Raw genomic sequence first — 27,193 nt, 5'->3', positions numbered from 1 at the left:
ATGCACAGGATACAAATGTCAGAGAACTTATTGATCCACTTAAAACGTGTCCTAGTGGTTTCAAGTATCTGGGTATAAATATTAGAAAAGAGCGTGATAAGGTTTTTAAAGACAATTATTTTAGACTATTGGAGAGAGTTAAGATCGATGTTCAAAGATGGACTGATTTGCCTTTGTCCCTAATTGGTCGAGTGAATACGATTAAGATGAATGTGTTGCCAAAATTTATCTATCTGTTTCAGTGCATCCCATTGTCTGTTTCCAAAGGATTTTTTAGTGATCTCAACAAACCCATTTCCTCCTTTTTGTGGCAGAACAAAACTCCACGTGTCAAATTAAGCACACTCCAAGCCCCCTATAATAAGGGAGGCCTAAATCTCCCTAATTTTAGATATTACTATTTGGCTTCGCAGTTCCGCCCTTTATGGACGTGGTTACACCCTGAGGTTGGTGAGGTCAAGTGGCTGCATATAGAACAGGTAGAGCTTGGTCTAACCCCTTTGAAGGTCGTTCCCTTTTTGGGCTCAAAGAAAACCCTCTCCAAAATTACAAAGAATCCTATAATATTGAGCGCTTTTGAAGCATGGCAGGAGTCCCATAAATTATTAGGAAAAGATACATCTCTGATGAGATTGACACCTTTATGGGAAAACCCTAATATTCCATACCCCATAGCTGATGGTACATTGAAGAGATGGGTCAATAATGGAATCAGAACTGTGGGGGATCTATACAAAAACGATATATTGTCAAACTTTCAACAATTGTCGTCCAAATTTAACCTGCCCAGACATGACCTATTTAAATATCTCCAAATTAGACATTGGATTCAAGAAAAATCTACAGACTTTCCAAATATCCCAAATAAATCCCCTTTGGAGGATCACATGGCTAGTACACTTATTACCTCCACCAAAGGTCTAACATCCTCCATTTATAGTATTCTAAACAAAAATCTGCCAATTTATAATGCAATGACTTTTAAACATAAATGGGAGACAGACTTGGGATGCACTTATGATGATGTGGATTGGCAAAACATTTTAGAGAGGTCCCAGAGAGTGTTGATTTCAACAAAACATAGACAGATGCAATTTAACATTTTCCATAGAACTTACTTTACCCCACTCAGATTGCACAAGATGGATGGGAATATTTCCCCTCTGTGCCAAAGATGTAAAGTATCAGAAGGTAATTTGGTTCATATGTTGTGGAGCTGCCCACACCTAGATGATTATTGGAAGTTCATCTTGTCCAGTGTCTCGGAGATCGTGGAATCTGACATTCCACATGACCCAAGAATATGGTTACTGGGGGACGTCAATCCGCTCAATATAAATTTTAATAAAAAATATTTCGTGTCGCTCGCCAGTACAGCCGCGAAGAAAGTCATCCTAGTTAATTGGAAATCCGAAAATTCACCTTCACAGAGACACTGGTTAAATGAACTCTCATCCTATTGCACACCAGAAAAGATATTGTATAATGTAAGAAGAAAACCTGCAATATATCAGAAAATCTGGGGTAATTTCTTTGAAGTTCTTCCATCACTATCTCCTAACAGCTGATTTTTCTATCTCCTCTGATTTTTATTATTATTTTTTGTTTGCTTTATGATATTTGATACTGTCTGAAAGGTGTTGTGAAAAGGAAAAAAAAAGGAAAATAAGAGAATGTTGAGTGTTGAGTTGTGTACCATTCTGGGAAAGGGGTGGGGGGAGGGCATGGGAGGACTGTTTTTGTATTTTTGTCTTATTTCTGTTTTGTTTTTGTGTATTGTGTCTTTTCCTTTATTTTTTGTATTTTTTATTATGTCTTGTTTACAAAAAAAAAAAAGAAGAAGAAATGTGATAATGATGTGTACGTTGTACATTGTCAATAAATAAATCATTATAAAAAAAAAAAAGAAGTCCCGACCCGACGGCACGGCACCATCTACAACAGGTTGTCGGCAAAAGACGATTTCCAACGCCTTCCGCCCCCGACGTCGGTGCGGTGGAGAGCTAGCTTTAGACGACTGCTGCAACTAATTGGGAGACGAGATAGGTTTTTCCAGAGTATAGGGAGTTGCAGTAATCTAGGCGAGAGGAGATAAACACGTGGGCTGCTTTTTCTAGATCAGCAGGCGTTACAAAAGACATCATTCATAATATTAATAAGATATTATCATAATTTGAGTGTGAGAAGAGGGCTGGAACAAAGGTACTATATCTTTCTATGTCTAGCGGCCCAGTGTTGACCAGCACTCACTTCTTCAAGATAGACCTATTATGAAAGACACCTCATGAACGCGTCCAACAAAAAGGCTTTGTTTACAGTTTTAATTCAGTAGCTACATCCGCACCTCCAAATCCTGTTAACCATTTAAACGCAATATACTTCATTGACTGGAGTACCCCCGGGGTCTGATCTGTACTAGGCCCCCTTCCTTTTCCCCCCCGGGTGGCATGGTGAGCTTGTAGATGTGGTATTTCATCGACTGTTCCCTCAGAATAGGGACACTGGGGTTAAGTTAAAATAAAAAGTTGCTGATCCTTAGAGCAGTGGTTCTCAGACATTTTCACGTCAAGGACCCCCAAATGAATATGTGTTTTGGTCACGGACCCCCATCAGAAAATATTTGGTACCAGGGATGTATCAAAAATATTTCACATAAGATTTCACATTTCTTTCAAGATTTCTTTAAAATAGCACACAACCTGTGCACATATCATGAACCGAATATGAATGAATTTGTTATTAATGTGCAGAAAAAACTATAAAACAAAGTTTAAAATTAAAATAGCACACAACGGCATAATATAGGGTTAAACTGATTTTGATGCTATATTGACAAATTTTGCTGGGGACCCCCTAGAACCCTCCCGGTGTTATATGTATTTGTGTATATGTTCTCCCACCTTAGAGAACATATATATTTTTTGTAATATCTCTCCTTAGCCACATGAACCCTAGTGCCCCTACTCTGGCTATGTCATAATAGGTAAAGTTTTTTTCTGGTAGTAATTCATTGGCTTGTAGAGAATGAACACGGTACCCATTTATCAGCTTCAATTTGATAGTTTTCCAGTTCCAGGTCTGTCTGTTTCTGACATGTCTGTTTCTGCACATGTGGTACGTGACAGTGTGAGAGAGACAGCTGTTGTGTGACAGTCAGTGTGTGAGGGTCTTTTGGAGTGAGACCGTTTTACTTTTCTCTTCACGTTCTTTCGAGTATATGTATTTGAATAAGATCCGTTATTTAAGTACAAAGTTGATGTTTTATATATTTTCTTAATTAACTTTAATTTTATAATGGAAGTGCAATGCAATCCAGACACCAAGCTACCTGCCCCGCCCTTTTTAACTTTCTTTCAAATAAATACAAGGGACAAGGACAGGCAAATATAGATATCTCCACATATGGGCATAACATGGACACATGGCAGACAGAAGGAGATCTCCATATATGGGCACAAAAGGGACACAGAGAGACAACGGGTACAATGGGTATGCATAACCGGACATGAACTCCGTATTTGCATCGTTGCCGACTTGCATTGTTCCCGAGTAAGGAATAATTAACTACTTCATACTGACTACCAACACAGCAGCCCCACACTGTTTCTTCAGGAACAGTATTTTCTAATTCTCAACTAAACCTTCAGTGCATATTATCTTCAGGCCGTGTGACAGAAATATGATATACAGTTTCAAGAAATATTAGTATTTTCTCAGGATCTAGCTGGCCTTGCTGTCTAAAAGACAATACTTACGAAGTATTAACACTATTATTTTTCACATTTTAGCTATTAATAACAACTACAGCTATGCTAAAAAGTCAGGGTTAAAATGAAATGAGTTAATTAATCACATTTGTTCAAGTTGTGTTTTGTTACCTCACCCACTAGCACTAGCACACCTCCTGTTCAGTTGATGCTAGCGACTGACCTGAGTGACTGTAGGGGACTGTCAATGAAGTATACAAGGTATCAATTTGATACCTAATATACTTCATTGACCGGGGGTCCCCCAGGGGTCAGTACTTGGCCCCCTCCTTTTTGCTGCTACAGCAAATCTCTTCGCCGAACATAGCAGATCTGCAAGCTCACAAGCATGTATGTGAGCTTGTAGATCTGCTAATTGTTTTATAATAATAATGTTCATCTATTTTCACCTGATGTTCGCCTACTATGACATGCTCAGAATAGGGACGCTAGGGGTTCACGTGGTAAAATGTATTGGACCTCATGTTAGGGTCATCATAAAATCAATGGACAGACCTGAGTCGCAGCGTTGCAGCCTTTTGGTACATGTTCTTATCCTTCCTCACTTCTTCCACTGATCCGTCTAGCATCAGCTCCAAGGACGGACTCTTTGGCCTGGACAAGATCATCCTCATTATTGCTTGCTTCTTCTTCAAATTCTGCAACGATTAGGCAACCGATTAGAAAAAATAAATTGAATAGAAAAAATAAAATACTGTATATTATATTATTCTGTAGTCATGAGAGACAAGCACAACGTGGTCTGGTCTACTTGGGGTCACAGGAAAGAGATAGAAAACAGGTTAAATAGAACAAATAAAGCTATATACATATATACAGGTAGCGCATGTGAACGCATGTATATACAGTACATGATATTTCGAACACATGACGGAAACCAAAATCCAGGATAGAGGATCGGGGGAATGTGGTCTGGACTCTGTGGAGGAGAGTCATGGTGTCAGACACGCTGTAGAAGGACAGAGTACCTGCACTGTGATCCAGGTGCACTCCTACTCTGGATGACACATAGCGTGGGATTTGAGTTTCAATACCTCTGTGTGTGAAAATATAACCTCCTTTCCTACACTTATTTATCATTTATCATTGAATGCAAATCCGCTTTCACAATTGTTCCCTGTTCTGGTGATATCTTTATAAGAGACCGCTATAGCACTACCTCACAGCAACAGCGTCCAGTCTCTCCACTCGGAACCTGACAGAATTGACAGTGAATCTCTATGGGTGATGAGGATATGATTGTTGATTTTTCATCCCTGTTTCTTTTCTGTTCTTGTGCTGGGCCGGATCCGGTGTGCGGGCCGAGATTTGCCTGTAGGCGTGCTTTAGACGTGCTTTTTTGATTTGCTGTGTTTGGATCCAGTGTGACTGCACCTCATGTACGCATCTACTACTATTATCTGCTGCCATTTCAACTGCCTCATTCCATTTCCAATTCCAGTCCTTTCTTCCAACCATGTGTAACGCCCGGGATTCCTCCCGCGTGGAAAGTCAACATCTTGTCCACTATAGCCTAAAGGGGAATTCCTCCTTGGCCGGGGGAGGTATTAGGCTTTTGGTCATCAGGCAAAGGCTCTGAGCCACCCTGCTACACATGCACCATATGTATGTATATATCTTTACAATACTCATACAATATCAGGAATATCTTGAATATCTGACCTGCTTGCATATGTATATATATCACTCTACCCATATCAGGAATATTCACGACAAAACATCATGCAATACATGTAACGTGAAAAATAATATGAAAATTGCAAAATATTGTAAGAACTCGGGCCTGTTCTCGGGTTCTGGGACGTTTGCCCCTTCATCTTTAAGAATACCCTCTAGTTTTCCCCTCATCTTTGACAGAGCCACGGTCACGTCTTCGAAGTAGCTCAAGGGACGAGCATCGCTGTTGGCTGGATGTGTAGACACACTGATGCTTGGAAGTTCGCCGTAACCGTGAAGAAAATGGACTTGATCCTCGATGTGTGAGAGCTGCTCCAGCTCAACATGTCTGCTCCTCAGGTCAGTAACCTCCTGCTCCAGACTCGTCTTCAGTTCTTCAGCACAACTCACGTAATGTTTCTGCTGCTCTCTGATCAGCTCCCTCACCTCAGTTCGTCTTCTCTGAATGAAAGTGATGACCTCGGTGAACATGTTGTCACTGTCTTCCACTGCTGTGTCGGCAGAGTGATTGAGGGACTTCACCTCCTGGTAAAGATCCTTCACGTCTTTTTCCGTCTGCTGGATTCTCACCTGGATGTTCTTCTGACTCGCGACAAGCTCTTTCTGTTTCTCCGTCCATTCTGCTGAAACCGAGTTAATATCGTGACCCTTGTGGTGTTCTATGCTGCACATATAACAGATACACTGATGATCAGTACGGCAGATTACCTTTTTCACCTCGTCGTGACGAACACAGATGTTCTCCTGGAGCTTAGGGGAGGATTTGACCAGCTTGTGTTTCTTAAAGGCAGGATATTCATAGTGAGGCTGGAGGTGAGCGTCACAGTAAGAGACCATACACTGAAGACAACTCTTCAGCGCTTTCAGTTTTTTTCCAGTGCAGAAATCACAGGGCACGTCTCCAGATCCAGCATAGTACTGGTCAGGAGGAACAGCTTGGAGTGCTATCTTTTTCAGGCTCATCGCCACCTCAGCCAATACGTTGTTCTTCTTCAGATCAGGTCTTGAGGTGAATTCCTGTTTGCACTGCGGACAGCTGAATCTCCCCTTTTCATCATCCTTATTCCAGTGTCCCACAATACATCTACTGCAGTAGTTGTGTCCACAGGGAACACTCACTGGATCCTTCATTCGATCCAGACAAATAGAACAGCATGTCTGTTCATGGCCCAGCTGAAGTTCTTGCTGTTCCATTTCGTTCATCGTACTGCCTGAAACGGAAGTCAAAAGGGCTCTTATCGGGCTGAACCCCTGCCTAAATGTGCAGTCATACGTCACAGATATGTCATAGACCACTGATGTCACAGGTCCACATGGTAGCCACGCCATTCCCATGTAGATCTCGAGATCCACATAATCCATTTTCTTCATTTGCAGAACTTTTTTTTTGTAAATTTTATATTGTAGAGTCAACGGATGTCAGAAATGGACTGAAAGATTGTCCAAATATGGAGACAATTGACGTCATAGACACCAATGTCGACGTAAAAGATCACTGGTATTATAGAATAGCCACACGTCCTGGTGTAGATATGCGCACCAATGAGTGGACGCATCTTTCTATTTTTTTCATTATAATTAACGCAACTGTTTACTTTTTGGACTCTGAGAATGTTGACCTTGAAAAACAAGGGCTATCTACTCCCAGTAGAGTTCCAGTCACCCCCAATTGGGATTAATCCCAATGATAATCCCTTAACCAGTGGGATAAGAATGAGGTGGGACTTAAATCCTAAATAGCTTGTACATAATAATAATAAAACATTATTGGACAATTAGAAAGGAAGTGGGGCATGGCCCTCTTCCACAGGCAACCTCCCATAGGCCCCCTGACCAAAAGGACCTGCGGAACTAGAATTATGGACCAAAACCATACAGCATGCAGGTGGGCATGGGGGCATGGCCTCCTGCCACGTACCCACCAAGGCCAGGCTAGAGCTCAAGGGAAGATGACTATGCAATGACCACCCCCCCCCCCCCCGCCCAACAGTTACACCCTGTTGGTGTTGCTTGATTGTGATGTAATATTGATACACAACCTGACCGCCATAATCGTTGGGCTGAGGTTGGCTCCTCATCAAAAAGCGCAGACATCCAACATTGTTGAACAGTTATTAATGCAATTAGTAAAACCAGTCACACACACTACAAAATTCGACCTTATAAACACTGTCATCAGTGCTGCAGTTTAGAGGAAGGAAGGTGAGGAATGTGTGCTATCTTTTGTTATATGTATACAATTCAAAATATAGGCCGTATATGGCACATGATTGATCATCACAGTCATTGATTGAGCAACGATGTGACAACAAGCGAGAGTGGAGAAGGTAGGCTCGTGTTTAGACTCAATTGGAGACTGACTACAAGAAAATGAAAAGGCAAAAGCCCCGGGTGCAGTACAAACAATAAAAACAAGCAGAGGAAAAACATAGTAAGGATAAATAAAGGTAAGCAATTTTAATTGTCAAGGGTGGGGGTGCCAGAGAAAGCTTGCCTTGGGTGCAAAATAATCTAGATCCAGCCCTGTATGTATCGTTTTAATAATAGTCTAATTCTGCAAAGTAACAAGTAACTAAAGCTGTCATAGACATAGTGGAGTAATAATGACAATATTTGCCCCTGAGATGGAGTAGAAATATTAAGTATTTGAATACAAAATCGAAATACTCCAGCAAAGTACCTCAAAATCAAATAACCCATTAAGACCTGGAATGCATCTGTGTCACTTAAGATTTCTTTGGCTATTCAAAAATAGCAGATATACAAGCTCATAGCGCGGCACCGAGTGCCGCGCTATGAGCTTGTAGATCTGCTATTTTTGAAAAATCTTGAAAACATTTTTTTTCGATTTTTTTCAAAAAACTGTTAGGATTTAGAAAACATTTTTAATAATCGCCTCAGGTCTTAAAGGGATAAATTAAATGTGTTTACTCTCCAGCCCTCGCTCCACCCACCTTGTCGGTGGTGTTGAGGGCTGCGGTGAGACTCAGGTTGTGCTTGCCGTAGCTGGAGGCCATCTGGAGGGCGTGACTGTACCTGGTGGCCTCCAGGGACACGTCCCCTCTGATGGCCGCTGTCCATAAGGAGCTCAGGGAGCCCGAGACCTTCACGCCCTGCTTCCCCAGGACGCCCCAGCCACCTGCCTGCATGGTGGCACACAATAGTCTGCCTTTAGTCATCAAGCTTTGAGTCATCATGTACTTTTATTACTCAGTCATGTACCATTCACCGCAGCGGTGGCGGGGCAGCAGGTTTAGGATGGATGGTGTGATCATGTGTGACGTCCTGAGGGACCGACACGAGCACACGCACCGTTTCTGCAGGGCCAGCATGTGCTTTATTCCAAAAAGGTCTGTTAAATACAAAAGGTCGCATGGCCTTCACCTTCAGAGCCCCCTTACCCTTTGGAATGCCCTGCCCCTAGAGATCAGGCTCACTGAGTCTGTCCCCCGGTTTAAATCCCTCCTTAAAACCCACTTCTATAGATTAGCTTTTAATGCCCATGCCCTAGTCGATGACTATAGTCTATCTCCACTGGTCCTGCACCCGTATGACAGTGGTCTGTTCATGTGCATCTCTGCATTGTTTTCTGCATTGTTTTTAATCTCTAATCTTTCTTTGTTTTGTTTTGTGTGTTTTCTTTTGCTGTTTTCTTTGTAAAGCACTTTGTAACCCAGTTTTGAGAGGTGCTATATAAATAAAGTTTTATTGTTATTATTATTATTTTACCAAGTGGGGGCCCTGGTGGGTGCCCTCTGGTATTGAATTCAAATTCAGTTCAAAGATAATTGTGGCAGTTTCTTTCAACCTGGCATACAAAGGCTATTGTAGTATTGTAGGCTAGTGGAGGGGATAGTCTTGTGTAGCCAGACAACTATTCCACAATCTCCGAATGCTATGGAACTGGAACTACACCTCCTGAAAGCCGAGACAGGAAGCTGACATCTGTTCATCATTTCCGTTCACGGAAATATATTAAAAAATATCTTTACATTTTATTTTTGAATTTCCATTTCTGATAAGCAGCAAGTTATATATATATGCTTAGATGATTTTGATTTATATTAGGACAAATTTGCACGACTGTAAAGACCGAATGGAAGCGGGGAGGAGGCATCACATCCGCTTTATCGCTTGATCATTTTCAGAGCTTCCGTGCTCTGTATGACGGATGCTCGTGAGACTATGGGGGTACAAAGTTGGGGAACCCCTGCAGTAAAATCCGGAGTCATAATTGCTGACTGAACTCCAAGAATGGGACCCTCAGTTTTTGCTGTGATTACTCTGTGGTCTACTCAGTGGTCTTGAACAGGTTTTAAAGGGACATTTTTCGTTTATGGTGAATCCTACCGTTCTACTATGAGGAGGACATGCCAAAACCTTATTTTAGCAAATCTGTGTCTCCAGATTTTAACTTTTTGTGTTTTTTCATAGATTTTTCATAAAAAACACCCTACTTGATCATACTACACCATCAACACAAAGCATCAAAAGTAGCAGATCGGCAATCTCGAAGCGCGGCACAAAGCGTCGCGTTTTGAGCTGCCATTTTTGCTATTTTTTTATTTGAATCCTGAAAAGTGTTGGACATATGAGGTTTCCAAATGACAGACGTTATGCAGCACCCGTTGTACCCGTTGTCAGACCCATTGTACCCGTCTGTCTGACTGTGTCCCTTTTATGCCCATATATGGAGTTCCGTGTCAGGCATACCCAAATATGGAGTCCAGGCCAATCTGACACCAGTGCTATGACATATGTCATATTGAGGACTTCAGGGTACTCTATACATGGGGATCTGCGGTTTAATCTATATTTTTTGCACTTGCGCGTGAGTTCAAATCCCAGGTAAAGGGCCGTTCACACTGAGCACTACAACAATAACTATATAACTATATCCTTCACCATTGTATTTGTTTTATAGTCGGTGTGGACTCGTTTTTTAAGACTGTATTCTTAGTTATAGTGCTCAGAGTAAACGGTCCTTTAGACGTCAATCTTACGGATTGCAGCTTTAACGTTAAATACGGGCAAAGGTCATTGATGGTAGTGCTGACTTTGAGGTAGGTGACAGCTGGTGTGTAGAGGTCCAGGCGGGCCTCCTTCTCTCGGCCCCGGTCCCTGTAGAGAGCGTCCAGAACCAGGTTGCGGATGGTCAGCCACTTCCTGGCGGTAAGCTCTGAGGTCAGCTGCAGGGTACGAGGCGTGGGCTGGCTCAGCTTGTGTGAGGTGTAGACGTACAACCAGGGTGTGTCCATGTTCAACGAGCCTGGTCCAAAACAAAAACAACACTAATAAAGATGCAGTGGTTGTTGCTAATATAATATAACATCGTTTTATTCATTTTGAACATTAGACAGAAGATGCACCTTCTGAGCAAAGCCTACCTATCCTATATTAAAATTGGGAGGGCGGGCCGGCTGGCGGGTGGACCATGGCCATGTCACTATGAAACCACGGCCACGTCACTACTTGTCAGCCAGTAGATGCCCTTCCTACTGTCTAAATGTCTCAATAGAAGAGCAGGGAGACCACCTCCAACCACTGCAGATGTACTAGTAGTTATATTGTATTAACATACTCTGCCCTACAGATTGGTTAGAATAACATTTTATTCATACAAAATAAGTTCTGGATAAGTTCTTGAAGCAATGTCACTTGTAAGAAAACACTATGGAAAAATAAAGGGAAGAATGAATGAAATATTGTCAGTTCAAGAAACCGTTTCCATGTCTTTTGAAGAAAAGATTGAAACGGGTTTTGTTTTCACCTTCCCATTGCTTGTGTGCGGCGTCTCTGTCAGAGGTCTTCCAGTGCAGTCCAGCCACTAGGGGCAGCAGGTCATTGTAGTTGACCTTGAGGTGAGTGCTGCTCTCGGACCCGTGCTGTCTCAGGTGGGTGTGGAGCAGCTGGGTCCTGTAGTTCAGGTGTTTCTCTGGCACCTGGAGGTTGAACTAGAAAAAAAGCAACACAGTTCTTTTCTCTTCTTTCACTTGGGTAAAAGGCGAACAATTCTATCTATCTATCTATTATCTATCCCAGTGGTTCTCAAAGTGGGGTCCGGGGACCCCCAGGAGTCCTTGAGGGGGTCCCGTTTGTACACTCTCAGAGTAAAATTAACCCATTAAGACCGGGAAAGCCTACTGTATACTGTACGTTGTTATACCTTTAAAACCGGGAAAGCATCTGTGTCATTTTAGAAGTTGCCATGTTTATAGCAACAGGATTTCTTTTATTTTTTTTAAATAAAAAAATAGAAGATTTTCTGAAAACTTAGGTTAGGATTTACAGTAGAAGGCGTTTTTAAAATTGGCCTCAGGTCTACATGGGTTAACACTGATGATACTACAATGTAGATTGGGGTCCGAGAGACCAAAATGGCATCAAATGGAGGTCCGTGGCTTAATGCAGATCAAACTGGGTGCCCTTGAAATGAAAATGGTTGAGAATCACTGCTAGAGCCATAAAAATATTCTCTTATGGGGGTCCCTGGCATATCTTTTCAAATGGGGGTCCGCAGGCTAATATGTGTCAATTTGGGGTCTTTTACATGAATAGGTTTGAGAACCACTGATCTATCCTATCTATATCATCTATCCATCTATCCATCTATCTATCCCTTTATATATTTATCAACTTGGCATGTGTTCTAATGGGAGACAAAGGTGTAATTCAACACCAACAGATGCTGTTAGCTGATGGTCTGTACTCTGTACCTCCAGAGTGTAGCTGGTGTGGTTTGCTGTGGACTGATTCTTGAAGGACTGGCTGAGGAGCAGCCTGCGTTTGTTGTTGATCTCGTCCCAGTGTTGGCCATAGCTCACATCCAGGCTAGATTTGATGTGGCTGGGGCTCTCCTCATGTCTGAATTTGACCTGCATGTGACACAGAGTAAAGGGGGGGAAACGAGATCTATGAGCATGGGTGCATCACTGAAAATCTAATTAGAAAAGCCAGGCAGTTACAGAAGTATGTTTTATAACAAAAATAAAAATCTACAAAGTAACTAGTAACTAAAGTTTTCAAATAATTGTGGTGGAGTAAAAGTAAAATATTTGGATCCAAGATATAGTAGAGTAGAAGTAAAAGAATTTGAAATTGAAAATACTCAAGTAATGTACAAATATCTCAACACTTTACTTAAGTACAGTACTTAAGTAAATGTACTTAGTTACTTTCCACCACTGTCCGTGAGCTAGGCACTGGAAACAAGTCCCCAGGACTTTTTTGTGTTATCCTTTTAGCCTTAAAGTCTTATAGTTGTTTACATTTCTGACTAACAAAGTAATCAATCAATCAATCAATCATTTAACCCCTGACTGCTCCCCCCTGAGCGCTCAATATGGCCACCGGAGCAGCCATCACCTATGTGAAGCTGAAGCTGAATTCCCCCCTCATGGTTAATATGGTCTGCATTCGTTCTTCTTACATTATCATTTTCTTTCCATGGAGTTTCTGAAAGCTCTTCCCAGATACCTTGTGGTTGACGGAAGCGGTGTTGGAGCAGTACAGCTCATGTTCTGCTCTCATGGTGTAAGCCAGGCTCGGGTCTCTCTCGGCCCTCAGACTCTGAGACGTGTAGCACTCCTGACGCAAGAGCCGGGCATCATCTGTACAGGGGGTTCAGACGTTAAAATAACCCGAAAATAGTGGGAGAACAACTTCTCGCTGACGGCGAGATGTTTAAAGCCCCAGTAGATCCTGAAGAGTGAAGACAAAGCTGGTCGTCCCTTTAGAGCTCTAGGACAGAAAAACACCTCTGCCAGTGACCCCCAGGGGTCCTTGAAAGGGCTTCAGGGGGTTTCAGCCAAATGGACCCTTACAGGTCTGTAACTCAGAGTGTACAAATGGAACCAAATGGACCTGTATTAACACACTCTCAGAGTTAAATTAAGACTAAAGATTTTGAAGCGTAGATTGGGGACCCAGAGATAAAGATTGTATCTGCGGTGGTCTAATACATATCAAACTGGCCATCGTAAAGGTTCAGGATCGCTGTAGTAAAGCATCTTTATGTAGCGCCAACATTTAGCATGTTGTGTCTCTTGGCATTCTCTGCATACCTCCCAGGCCATACTTGAGCCTCAGTGCAGAGCTCCACAGTGAGCCCTTCTGCTCCATGAGGCCCAGCAGCCTGCTTCCCACCACGCCGGGTAACAGCACCTCCCCCTCCACAGAGTACTGTCTGCGGCTGTCGTCCATCCTGCGCTCCAGGGCCACTAGGATCAACCAGCAGCACAACATGGATTATTACCTCGTTTCTGACAGAAACCCCACTCTGAAAGCTATTTGAGGGGAAAGAAGTCAGGCAAGTCCTTGTTTTGTATGAAGACAGTAGGCGCCCGACAGAGGCGATATGCTTTTATTGTTGGATGTAATAAATAGATGTAATAGATGGCGCGGAATGTTTCTAGTTCTCTTTCTTCCAGCATGACTGCTTGTGTAACCATAGCAATCGTGTTGTTTTGACAGATGCTAGGTTTGATGTTTACCTGGTATCCTAGTTTCTCTGAGGCCCTACATTGTTCTCTCTGTACTTCACTTATGTGAATATTTACCTTGTTTGTTGACTAGGGCTCATGCTTACTCTGCTTACTCTGTTTTTTTTTACTTGTAGATAAGATAAGATGCTCTGGATAAGAGTAGAATGCCTAAATTGTAAGTTGTAGATTGAAAATGCCTCATTTCTTGGCAGTGTTAGAGTAAAATACTGGAAAACATGAAATTACTATTCCACTATGACTTGTTTACAAGATTCAATAATCTTATAATTATTACATTTATGTTTATATATATCGTTGCTGTCGGGCAGAAAACTCTTATCTCCATATTTTAACTTTTTGTGTTTTTTCGTAAATGAATGCCCCGCTTGATCATACTGCACTGCGTCACACAAAAGCATCAAAAGTAGCAGATCCACAAGATCCACAACCTTGAGCTTGTAGATCTGCCACTTTTGCGGTTTTTGAATTTGAATCCTGAAAAGTAACAGTTTTGGACATCTGAGGTTTCCACCCGACAGAGACGCTATATATTATACATCAACACGTAGCAATTGTTTGTTTTGCACATAATGTAGCATGTCTCTTCCAACATGGAGGATAAACGGTCATTCTAATCATTCTGTGATCAGCCTCTATTGTCGGGTGTGTGTGGTCGAACACCTGAGAGCGAGGCGGTTTCCCGGAACACGTTTTTCACCGTGGCGGAAAAGCTGGTCTTCCTGCCTAAACCACGAGTCACGTTGGCAGAGAGGATCATGGGACGTCCCTCGGCTGCCGTTTTGGCCTCCAGGTGATACCGCGTCCGCTGCTCTGACAGAAGCGTTTGGGTATCAGCCAACGCCTGTGGCGGGAACAGAGACAACAAATATGACAAAGCAAAAAATAAATCACACCCTGTGTGAAGTGGGCGGTGTCTTGCTAGCTAATCATCACAATACTGAATGGAGTCAACCAATCATGTACAAAAAAGAAATACATTTATTGAAACACTCTTTATGATGGAAGAAACCATAACTTGAAAAAAACAAATGTGGTTTTTTTCAAGTTATGGTTTCTTATATAGGGCTATGCACATGTGTCATGTGACACTGGCCAATCACAGTCCTGAATAGACTGTGATTGGCCAATCACGGTGCAGGGTTAGGCGGGGTACATTTTTGTACATTTTTGGCCAATGCACATTCCTGCACATTGTACAAATATCCAAACCTCACTTATAGGGGCGGTTTCACCGCCCAAAAAACTGAAATGTATGACTGGGGGTATCTCACAGAGATGAAATGAGAGTTATAAAAAGAGAAAGGTCCGCACACATACCATGATGTAATAATGATGAATGTTATCGATCAACAGCTCCAGCTTTCCAGTGTTTACGTTCCTCGACTGTTCCAGTTGACCTGGAAGGACAACGGATAATCTTTTAACCCCTTTCAACCAGTGGTGGAAAAAGTACTTAAGTAACTAGTACCAATACTGCAATATAGATATACTCTGTTACAAGTAAAAGTCCAGAATTAAAAATGTACTTGAGTAAAAGTACAAAAGTAATGGCATCAAAATGTACTTAAAGTACCAAAAGTAAAAGTACTAAAATGTTTGAAAATAGCAGATCTACAAGCTCACAACGCGTCGCATTGTGAGCTTGTAGATCGGCTATTTTCAAATAGCCTAGGTATAAAATAGGGCTAAAGTGATTAATAATGTATGTTTCTTAATATCATAATTTATGTCTGAAAAGTAACTAGTAACTAAAGTTTTCAAATAATTGTAGTGGAGTAAAAGTACAACATTTGCCTCTGAGATGTAGTGGAGTAGAAGTAAAAGTATTGGAAATTGGAAATACTCAAGTAAAGTACAAATACCTCAAAATTGTACTTAAATGCAGTACTTAAATAAATGTACTTAGTTACTTTCCACCACTGCTTTCAACTTTTTTGTGCATGTCATTGTAGGCCAAAACTTTCCATAAACATTCCCTGAATTTCCAACTTTTCAAAAGCAGCAAAAAATCTACAAGGCCACAACCCGCTGCGCTGTGGGGGTTTTGTGAGCTTGTAGATCGGCTATTTTTGCTTATTTGTCATACGACAAAGTATATTACGCTTAAGCGGTTAAAGGTTAGTTCTGTGTAGTTTTAGGGTCTTTAAAAAAAAGCATGGAGTTATCGAGGCTGCTCCTCTCAAACCAACCCTGGATGTGGATGGTTTTCAGGGGATGGGTGACCTTGACCAGCAGCCTGTGAGGGTTCAGGTCCACGTCCAGAGACATGTCCCTGGGGACGGTCGACTTGGGCGTGGCCAGGAGGAGGTGGAGGGAGGCGTCTCTCGGGAGCCAGGAGCCCGTCTAAAACACACACACCACACGACATGAATGGGAGCAAGTGGGCATCGAGCAGGTTGTGTTAAAGGAGAATTTCGGCGGAGTACCTGCATCATGACCTGAGAGTAGGCAGCCTCCAGCAGGTAATAATGAAGACCTCTGTCTAACTTCAGCAACCTGAGGGACAGGTGGACAGGGCCTGGGGGGGGAAGAACTGCCCCCTGCTGGCCAGATGAGGGGTACGACATGTTGGAACACAGCTGCCAGCCCACCATCTTAGACCCTAGAATGAATAACATCAAAATGTGCGTTTTAAATGTATTACTCTAAAAGAATGCTTAGGCAGTGGTGGAACAAGTACTCAATTGTTTCACTTAAGTAAAAGTATCAATACTGCAATATAGAAATACTGCGTTACAAGTAAAAGTCCGGAATTCAAAATATACTTGAGTAAAAGTACAAAGGTTTTGGCATCATTAGAAAATCGGCTATTTTCAAATGGCCGAAATGTATATAGGGCTGAAGTGGTTAATGTATGTTTTGTAATAATAATAAAAATCTACAAAGTAACTAGTAACTAAAGTTTTCAAATAAATGTAATGGAGTAAAAGTACAACATTTGCCTCTGAGATCTAGTGGAGTAGAAGTAAAATTACAGAAAATTGGAAATACTCCAGAAAAGTTTAAGTACTTACAATATTTACTTAAAGGAGAATTTTGGACTAAAGTTTTCTTACCTTATCTATGACGTTATGATATCTTAGGATGAATGGTACAGTAGAAAAATGTCATAACTCCACCCCTGAGCCGCCACAGCTTAAAAGGTGCGCGGATAGGCCTTAGGTTAGATCATATATTTTAATAGCTTTTTATTTTTATTTTTTTGGTGAGATCTGACGTTCATAGTGACAGAACACTATGCAACCAAAAAATAATAATAAAAAAAAAACAGAAGTCTCGCTAGACGAGATTGAAATCTCGAGATTTCAATCTCGTCTAGCGAGATTTTTTTTTTTTTTTTTTTTTTTTTTTTTTTTTTTGGGACAGTGTTCTGTCACTATGAACGTCAGATCTCACCAAAAAAATAAAAATAAAAAGCTATTAAAATATGTGATCTAACCTAAGACCTAAGACCTTTTAAGCTGTGGCGGCTCAGGGGTGGAGTTATGACATTTTTCTACTGTACCATTCATCCTAAGATATCATAACGTCATAGAAAAGGTAAGAAAACTTTAGTCCAAAATTCTCCTTTAAGTACAACACTTAAGTAAATGTACTTAGATACTTTACACCACTGTGCTTAGGCCTATTTATTTTATTTTATTTGTTTTGTTTATTTAACGATGCACAACACATACAGTATATACCAGAGAGGCATCGAATAAGGCATCTATTAAATCAAAATGCAGTTTTACAGTAAGAAAGACAACAGGGGAAACTATGCACAATTTCACAGAAAACACCAGACGAGGACTTACAGGTCTTAGGCGTGCAGGTGGTCTTTTCAACCCGACTCTTTGGTCCTTTGATCTCGTCTTTATGGTCACCACTCACATGAAACACTCTGGAGCTGTGAGAGACTAGTTATTATTATTATTATGCACCCTATTATGGATGCAATTATCCTAAATGGTCCTCAACTAGTCATTAAACTAAACCCACTGACTTCTACAGTTTCCATTCGTATTCTGGCAGGAGAGCATTCTCTGATGAACTTGACTCCATTGCTTTATTGCTTTGGATCAGAAAGATACAGTGACTAACAGTGATTAGAATGCAACTTCAAAGAGAATATTTGTAAGGAAAGAAACTACAGTTTAAGTATTTTTTTTCAGTCCCTGAGCTGCTGTTTCTGAGGCTGTTGATTTCTTATAGCACTTAAACCAGCCCTGAACAGTATACAGGGCGGCAGTGGCTCAGGGGTAGAGTGGCCGGGTAGAGTGAACTGGAAACCACAAGGTTCTCAGTTCGATCCCGGGATGGGGGGAGTTAGTGTCGAAGTGTCCTTGAGCAAGACACTGAACCCCTAATTGCTCCCGATGAACCGGTTGGTGCCTTGCATGGTTTCCTCCACCATCGGTGTATGAATGTGTGTGTGAATGGGTGAATGTAACGCACAATCTATGTAAAGCGCTTTGGATAAAAGCGCTATATAAATTCACCATTTATACAGTATACTTCAGTAGAAAGAAAGTAAAAAGAGACCTTGTCACAATTCTAAACCTCTCTCAGTAAATGTGGATTCACGGAAGAGTGAAGCGAGGGGGTGTGTAGTTTAACTATTCATCTGTTATGACCATAACAATCCTCACATTAAACAGTCATTTGATCACTTTGTTATCATTGAGTCAGTTCACCCACAAATTAATAAGACAGTGGAGCCAAAACATCCAACAGTGCAATCCAAAGATATACAGTATGGAGCCTATGTAAAATCTCTGCCTACTTAAAATCCATTATACAAATGTAAACCAAAATAAAAAACAAAGCACAGTGGAGATTTTAAGCTGTATGGGGGGGGGGGCTATAATATCACGTTTATTTACAGTGGGAATATTTGTAAATATTGTAGTAAAACAGACCTATAGTTTGATTTATGATTGGATAGGAGAGCTCAAAATAGCGTATTTTTCCATCTACCAAGGAAACTATCTTGTATGTGAACGACAACCATAAATGGCACGCTCAAAACAATTTGCGCATTGGGCCTTTAATTAACGGTCTCTCCTTCAGCCTAGTACAGTGTAATGTGTAACGTTCTAGTGTAACCTCCTGAATAGACTAGTACAGGAGTTTGTCACGACGGTGCATCATGTGTTGATTGTCATGTCTCTGTCGGGTGGAAACCTCATTATGTCCAAAACTGTTACTTTTCAGGATTCAAATTCAAAAATAGCAAAAGGAGCAGATCTACATGCTCAATTCGAGCTTGTGGATCTGCTATTTTTGGTGTTTTTGTGTGACACCGTAGTATGATCAAGTCGGGGCGTTAATTTACGGGAAAAAAACAGTCGGGTGGAAAGAAACCTCATATGTCCAAAACTGTTATGATCAAGTAGGGCGTTAATTTATTATTTAACCCATTAAAACCTGAGGCCGATTCTACAAACAGTTTTTTGAAAAAAAATATGTTACTATGTCAGTGGTGCTCAATCTTTTTCATGTCAAGGACCCCAAAATGTATATGTATTTGGCCGCGGACCCCCATCTCAAAATATTTTGTTCCAGGGACCCCCAGAAGCAGAGATTTTAGTTACAAATGGTTGTTATGAGCGCTATGAGCTTGTATATCTGCTATTTTTTAATAGCCAAACTAACCCTAACCCAAAGTGTAAAATAATACTTTTTAGGTCAAATCTAAAAATGATGCTTCTCCTGGTCTTAAACGGTTAAAATGGAACCTGGGAGATGTCCAACACTGTTACTTTTCAGAAATAATTTACAGGGGGAAAAAAAACACAAAAAGTTAGAATCTGGAGATAAGAGGTTTCTGGCCTCCCGACAGCGACAGAGATAAAACAGAACCTGAGAGAGACGACGTCCACGAGCTCCTCGGGTGTGTTCAGGGTGACCCTGAGCTCCTGCGCCTCCTGCAGCAGGAGGCTGCCGTCCAGGCTGGACGCGCTCCTCAGCTCCGAGCGCCACTCCACGGCGGCCTGGCCCAGAGCGCCGTCCACTCCCATCCTGGCCGACAGGCCCACGTAAGCACTGTGACGACGACGGGGCACATTATGGTGATGAGTGGTGGTCACACCGTTCTAGTGCAGTAGTTCAAGGACACCCAAATTCATATGTACTAGACCAGTGGTTCTCAAACTTTTTCGTGACCAAGGACCCCCAAATTCATATGTATGTGGCCGCGGAGCCCCACCTGAAAATGTGTTGTGCCAGGGACCCCCAGAAGCAAAGATTTGTGCTAAAAATGTTCGCCTTTTTCAAAAAAAGGTTTAAAGATTTGCACACATTTTCAAGATTTCTCAAAAATAGCAGATCTACAAGCTCATAGCGCGGCACCGCCAAAGTATAAAATATGGATAAAGGGGTTAAAATGATTGTGACGCTTCATTAACTAATTTCACTGGGGACCCCGTCTGGTACGCCCCCCAAAGGACCCCTGGGGGTCCCCGGGCCACACTTTGAGAACCAACGATGTATATAACTGGATCCTGAATACAAAGATGGTGTTTAGTATTCAGAAGACAACATACCTGGGCTTGACATAGCCTGCCAGTAAGAAGTGAGTCATGTCCCTGTAGTTTGCGTTGCCCTTCAGTCGCAGTGACAGCAGGGAGGTCATGTTGACGGCTATTCTGATGGGCAGACCAGACAGAGACGGCAACACCAGCTCCTCTGTCATCACCACCGCCCTGTGGTTTAACTCCACCTCCTGACCCTGGAGGAAAGAGACCGAAAAGACACACACACACACACAGAGACGAGAAGTAATGCTTGACCCATTAAGACCTTGAGGCCGATTCTACAAATGTCTTCTAAATCAGTAGTTTTCAAACTTTTTCGTGCCAAGGACCCCCAAATTGCTATATATATATACATAGCCGCGGACCCCCATCTGATTTTGTTTTGTGACAGGGACCCCCCCCTCCCTCCCCAGAAGAGAAGATTTTAGTAAAATAATTACTCAAACACTTTCAACATTTTTCAAAAATGTTCAAAAATAGCAGATGTACAAACTCGCAGCGTGGCACGAAATGGCACGCTGTGAGCTTGTATATCTACTATTTATATATATTAAGGATGACTGTTCTTCTAAACCACTGTTCTAAAGAGTTTTCTGAAAAGTGACCTAATACACATATCACACCTTGAAATGAAAAAGGTTGAAAAAAAAGGTTGGCGAAAAAAAAGATTGAAAATCACTGCCTTAACCACTTAAACCCCAGCACCAGTATTGTGGGGAAAGCTTTCGCTGAAAATAGAAAGTAGCCGATCGACAAGCTCACAATGCGACGCGTTGAGTCGCATTGTGAGCTTGTCGATCGGCTATCTACAGCGAAAGCTTTCCCCACAATAACAGAAAACAGAACAGACACTAGTATTACGGTTACCCATATGGGGTTTAAGTGGTTAAGCTCCTCTGGGTGACCCCCCCCCCGACCCCACTGTGAATGCCAGTTGACATGTTGGACAAAGTGAGCACCTCCACCCACACCGATACCTTGAGCAGTCGGACGGCCAGTCCAGCCATGGTCAGAGACAGTTGGTTCAGTTGAGCGTACAGGTCATCACAGGTGAACACGCTGAGCTCGTTACCAAAGACCTTCACACTGACCCAACACCTGGGCCTGTCTTCCTCCATCCTCCTCCTCCCTGAAAACTGGGGAAAATATCACAGGTACTAAGTAAAAAAGTAATAATACCATAATGTAGAAATACTTGTCGCTGACGGGCTTACTTTTACTTTTTGTGTTCTTTCGTAAATTAATCATTAATGCCCCTACTTGATCATACTACAGTGTCACAAAAGCATCGAAATAGCAGATTCGCAAGCTCGAAATGCGGCACAAAGCCTTTTGAGCTTGTAGATCTGCTACTTTTGCGGTTGGCTGTAGAATCCTGAAAAGTAACAGTTTTGGACCACCCGACAGAGACGATATAACTAGTAAAAGTCCTGTATTATTATTTTTTGCTTGAGTAACAGTACAAAATAATTGGTGTAAAAATATACTTACAGTACCAGACATAAAAGTGGTCATTATGCAGAATGGCCTATTTCACAATCATATTATTGGATTGCAATTAGTAATGCACAAATGCATGGTAAAGGTGGGGCTGATTGCAATGACTTTATGTGCTTCTGGGTAGCTTAACACATAGCAATCTATGTTACTATGTGTGTGAATATAAATTATATGATTAAGTATTTAAAAAATGGAAACAATGAAGTAATGTAAAAGTACCTCAAACTTGTATTATACATGCAGAAGATATCTATATCGTCCAAAACTGTGACTTTTCAGGATTCTAATTCAATGCAAAAGTAGCAGATCTACTTGTCTTAGTAGTATGATCAAGTAGGGCATTAATTTATGAAAAAACACAAAAAGTTAAAGTTAAAGTTTCAACGATATTATGGACAGATCTGAATTCTATTCTCCTTGCTCACCATGGCTCTGGCTTGGTTCAGATAACTGTAGATGCTGGATGAACACTCTTCTTTTTCTGCACCATCCTCTGTTTTCCTCCTCCTCCTCCTCTCTTTGTGTTTTCCATTTCCAGTGGTGGTGGGCTCCTCTCCATCAGCAGAGTGTGACTCCTGACCGAATATGTTCTTCAAAAGTGGCTCAACATTTTCAACACGAAGGTCCACCTAATTTGGAAAAGCAGGATTCACATAGTTTCACATGGTCGTGTGTTGTAATAGTGCTTTGGCATTTAATGTTCTTTTACCGGTCTAAATACAATCTGATATTCTGCTCACTTCTAGAAGGTTGAAGGTTCTACCGTGGAAATACACAGTCAGGTTGGCCACGGCAGATCTTGGTACGAAAGACTTGGGGGAGAAAACCAAAGATCCTTCCAGGTTTGCGATTCCCATACCTGCACCATAGGCACACACGCATGCACACACGCACACGCGTGCACGCACACACGCACGCACACACACACACAACACACACACACACACACACACACACACACACACAAACGTACGCTTGTCTTACTATCATGGGAACATCAAAAGCTATTTTTCATTCAAATGCAATTTCTACATAACCCTAACCTCAAAATCCCTATGACTTACCCTAAAACCCACAATAACCATAGCATAACCACTTAAAAGTTTCATGACGTTCAGTTTTACCACACATTAAAAGTCTTTGTCATGGTCCTTCAAACGTGTATAGAAAGTTTTAACAAAAAATTCCACTCCATTGATCCATGGCAGGTGTTTTTCTCTCACATTTCTAAAGCCTTTTCAACTGCAATGAAAAAATAAATCTTTGCCTGCGGGTGTCGCTGGTGAGGGATTTTGCCTGTCAATCATCGCCTCTGCTCCAAAAAAACATAAAGAAAGTGAAAATGAATGTCATAGAACCTTTAAGCCCTATATTGTACGACGAATTGCGAAAAATAGCCCAAAATAGGGATGCCAGGGTTAATGTGGTTAATCCCTCACCCTAAACCTACTACAAGCCTAATCCTAACCGTGACCTGGATCTCTTCATAGCTGTAACCCTAACTCTTTTTTTAGCTGTTAAAATAATGATTTCCCTTATGGCGACCAGAATAATGTCCTCATAAGGGTCTGATTTTACTATTCTCATGGGGTCATCACAAAGCTATTATAACACTGTACATGCGCACGCATACACACGCACACGCACACACACACACACACACACACACACACACACACACACAGTATAAGGTTGTATAGGGTTGACTGTGTTGTGAACCTGCCGTTACCTGTTCCAACAGTATAGTCTGCGTATGAGGAGTGTTTCCAAACTTCCGACTCAAAGTCTCTGCTGATGATGTCATCAGGCAGCGACTCCAGCAGGGCCTGTTTGGAGGGGTCCTCGCTCCTCAGGATGCTGGTCAGGTGACTCCACACATACGAGCCCACTGGGAACGCCGGCAGTATAGAGTAGATGTCAATAAGACGGTGCGGTTGGGCAGAAACCTCTCCATATTATTTATACTTTTTGTGTTTTTTCGTAAATTAACGCCCTACTTGATCATACTACAGCGTCACACAAAAGCATAAAAAGTAGCAGATCCACAAGCTCGAAACGCGGTGCGAAGCGACGCGTTTTGAGATCTGCTACTTTTGAATTTGAATCCTGAAAAGTAACAGTTTTGGGCATATGAGGTTTCCACCCAACAGAGACGAAGAACTGATTTACAAGCTAACAACGAATACTAACAATGCATACAATGTATACTATAAATTAGGCATAACAATAATGTATGTTAGAACATAAGCTCAGAATCATGCTTACATTTAGCATTAAGTTGTATCTACTGCACATGGCACAACAATTGGGCAAATCCAACTATCAAGGAAAAAATCTCTTCATAGCGAAAATAACCAATCTACAAGCTTAGAATGCATAGCATCATGACACATTGTGAGCTTATAGATTAGCTATTTTCACTATTTTAATATTTCTGGAAGATAATAATCATCATAATAATCATAATTGCCCAAAGTGAATTAAACGAGTGCGCACAGAGTACTGATGTAGTAAATTAAAAAGATGATTACTTAAAGCGCCACTATATAACTTTTTTTAAATGAATAAAATGTAATTTTGTCCAATCTGTATGGTGTCTCCCTGCTCTTCTATTGAGACATTTAGATCGTGTCAAAGGTCATGTCTCACCTAGACACAGGATCTGACACGAATTTTCACCTGATGGTCAAGATTACATTTATCCCCTGAGCAAGCAGGCCGGCTCTATTAGCTCAAATGGTAAAAATGTCAGCACTTGTGCAGGAAACCAGGTTCAAATCCGGGGTAGAAGAGGAAAGTTACATAGTGCAGCTTTAACGTTTTGTATAGTTGTATATATTGCATTAATGTGTGGTTGTCACAAAATCCCTAGGTATACCTGGACTTGTGTCACAGCACACCAGCGTGCTTGGCACACCGTTTGGGAACCACTGATCTACTGTATATAGTACAGTACTCAATATATGTCCTCTGCACTCCCCTGTCAGTTTCATTGAACCGCATCAAAGATTCTTTGTCATATCAGCAATCAATAAATACAGTGACTACACAGTAAAAACCTGCTTTTTAAAAAACGCTCAGGATTTTACTTTTACAATAAAAACAAATAACTAACAACTAACATGTTCCATACATCAGTGGTTCTGAAACCTTTTCATGTCAAGGACCCCTCAATTGATTTATATATGGCCCCATCTGAAAATGTTTTGTGCCAGGGACCCTCAAAAGAGAAGATTTGTGTTTAAAAATTCAAAATGTGTATGATTTTTTTTTCTTCACAAAATTTCAAAAATAGCAGATGTACAGCTGTGAGCTTGTAGATCTTCTATTTTTGAATAGATAGCCAACATACAATTGGATAAAGTGGTTACAATTATTGTGACACGATTTTAACTACTTTAGCTGGGGACCCCCTGGAACTTTGCCCCCACCACCCCCCCCAAGGACCCCTGGGCCTCAACTTTAAGAACCACTGCCATACATCTCCCTCAGCCACAATGAGACAGACAGACACTGAGTCACACCTTGGCTGGAGGTCTCGTTTCTCAGGGTCATCTTCACCGTCTGGAGCGTGTGCGGGTCGGGACAGCGGATGAGCTGCTGGTATGCGCCGATCCTGACCTCCGGGTCCTCCTGGGACGAGCGGTACAGCTGCAACAGCAAGGACCTCTGGGAAGGGAAGGAAACCGCCCGTCAGTCACTGTGTCTGTCCGTCAGACACCGCCTCACCTCCTAACCTCAGCCACGGTTCATCATGAACCAATTAGAGCTTCCATGAGACACACATGTCGGGCGGAAACCTCTTATCTCCATATTCTAACTTTTTTGTGTTTTTCTTTTCGTAGATTAACGCCCTACTTGATCATACTACAGCGTCACACAAAAACCATCAAAAGTAGCAGATCCACAAGCTCGAAACTAGGAGCAAAGCGACACGTTTCGAGGTTGTAGATCTGTTTCCACCCGACAGAGACGATATGAAGTCTCATCTATCTTGTTATACTGATTCAATGGTAAAAAAAGGCTCCTTTAGGAACAGTTGCAGGAATTTCTAGTCGAAGCTTTACTTTAGATGTCCATGATTTATAAACTAATTCTGACTAAATCTAAAAACTAGTCACCTATATTTCTCAGTATTAAAAAAAAATGTTTTAAACCCCCTAAATCTCACTCTTCTTCTTTTTTAATGAATGAAATGTAATTTTGTTCAATCTCTTATAGTAGTAATATAATATAATTTGTACAATTGGGGTGGTTGTATTGTGTCTCCCTGCTCTTCTATTGAGACATTTAGATTGTGTCAAAGGTCATATCTCACCTAGACACAGGATCTGACACAATTTTTTACCTGATGGTCAAGATTCAATTTATCCCCTGAGGAAGCGGGCATGCTCTTTTAGCTCAATGGTAAAAATGTCAGCGCTTGCGCAGGAAATCGGGGTTCAAATTCGGGGTAGAAGACGAAAGTTACATCTTTAAAGAATGCATGTATTGTGATTTGTGTGAAAGCTGTCTCTAGCCATGGCAGCCTATAGGTACTCACATCAGCAGAACAAGGGATGCGTCTGAAGGCTTGAATAGCAGCGAGTCTCAACTCCATCGTGGATGAGTGTCCCAGAGCGCAGCGATGTAGCAGAGGGACGAGGGACACTGCCGCCGGCCCAGTGTTTCCCACTGACTTCAATGCATGGAACAGCTGTGTGGGAGATCGTAACAGTAACAGTTTTTAGAAAAAACGTATGTTGCTATATTAGTGGTGCTCCAACGTTTCCATGTCAAGGACCCCTAAAATGATATTTGGCCGTGGAACCCCATCTCAAAATATGTTGCTCCAGGGACCCCCAGAAGCACAGTCAAAAATGTTCGCTTTAAAACATACAGGTATATATATATTCAAAGATTTGCACACATTTTCAAGCTTTTTCAAAAATAGCAGATCTACAAGCTCATGTCTAGAATGACACAGATGCGTTCCCTGTCTTAAAGGGTTAAAAGATGATCATGCTACGACCCAATGTCATCATCATCAACACTTTGTACAGCTGAGCTCAGAAAACGATTGCCATCATCGCTAACCTAATCAAAACGATTACCATCATCGCTATACCTTATCTCTCAAGACGGTAATAGCAGAATCTGTCAGCACCACTGCCCTAAACATGTAATGTTGTTGTTAGTAGGAATAAACACAGAAGCACCCGGGCGGAAGTGGGTTAAGAAAGGGGAG

General features: G+C 41.6%; 2 protein-coding genes across 2 annotated transcripts in view; both read right to left on the bottom strand.

Moving 5' to 3' along the window:
- Positions 1-27,193, bottom strand: part of imp3 (IMP U3 small nucleolar ribonucleoprotein 3) — a 109,480-nt gene that overhangs the window by 16,737 nt on the left and 65,550 nt on the right. The window lies entirely within an intron of this gene.
- LOC308093572 (uncharacterized protein) overlaps positions 1-27,193 on the bottom strand; it is a gene marked incomplete at its 5' end in the record, with an annotated part of 94,722 nt that overhangs the window by 54,903 nt on the left and 12,626 nt on the right. The window contains 21 exons of the mRNA XM_080439905.1: positions 4,263-4,405; positions 5,577-6,224; positions 8,399-8,587; positions 10,448-10,713; positions 11,215-11,398; positions 12,161-12,319; positions 12,921-13,054; positions 13,508-13,663; positions 14,609-14,789; positions 15,266-15,345; positions 16,138-16,291; positions 16,375-16,550; positions 17,746-17,831; positions 19,793-19,975; positions 20,476-20,660; positions 21,444-21,602; positions 22,392-22,595; positions 22,707-22,825; positions 23,696-23,854; positions 25,491-25,635; positions 26,510-26,662. Coding sequence (XP_080296031.1) covers positions 4,263-4,405; positions 5,577-6,224; positions 8,399-8,587; positions 10,448-10,713; positions 11,215-11,398; positions 12,161-12,319; positions 12,921-13,054; positions 13,508-13,663; positions 14,609-14,789; positions 15,266-15,345; positions 16,138-16,291; positions 16,375-16,550; positions 17,746-17,831; positions 19,793-19,975; positions 20,476-20,660; positions 21,444-21,602; positions 22,392-22,595; positions 22,707-22,825; positions 23,696-23,854; positions 25,491-25,635; positions 26,510-26,662 — 3,863 coding nt within the window. The remainder of the gene's footprint in view (positions 1-4,262; positions 4,406-5,576; positions 6,225-8,398; positions 8,588-10,447; positions 10,714-11,214; positions 11,399-12,160; positions 12,320-12,920; positions 13,055-13,507; positions 13,664-14,608; positions 14,790-15,265; positions 15,346-16,137; positions 16,292-16,374; positions 16,551-17,745; positions 17,832-19,792; positions 19,976-20,475; positions 20,661-21,443; positions 21,603-22,391; positions 22,596-22,706; positions 22,826-23,695; positions 23,855-25,490; positions 25,636-26,509; positions 26,663-27,193) is intronic.

Source organism: Gymnoscopelus braueri (genome assembly GCF_963280865.1).
Source record: "Gymnoscopelus braueri genome assembly, chromosome: 10".
Classification (NCBI taxonomy): Eukaryota; Metazoa; Chordata; class Actinopteri; order Myctophiformes; family Myctophidae; genus Gymnoscopelus; species Gymnoscopelus braueri.
The sequence above is the reverse complement of the archived record's forward strand: the minus strand, read 5'-3'. Positions and strand labels throughout refer to the sequence as shown.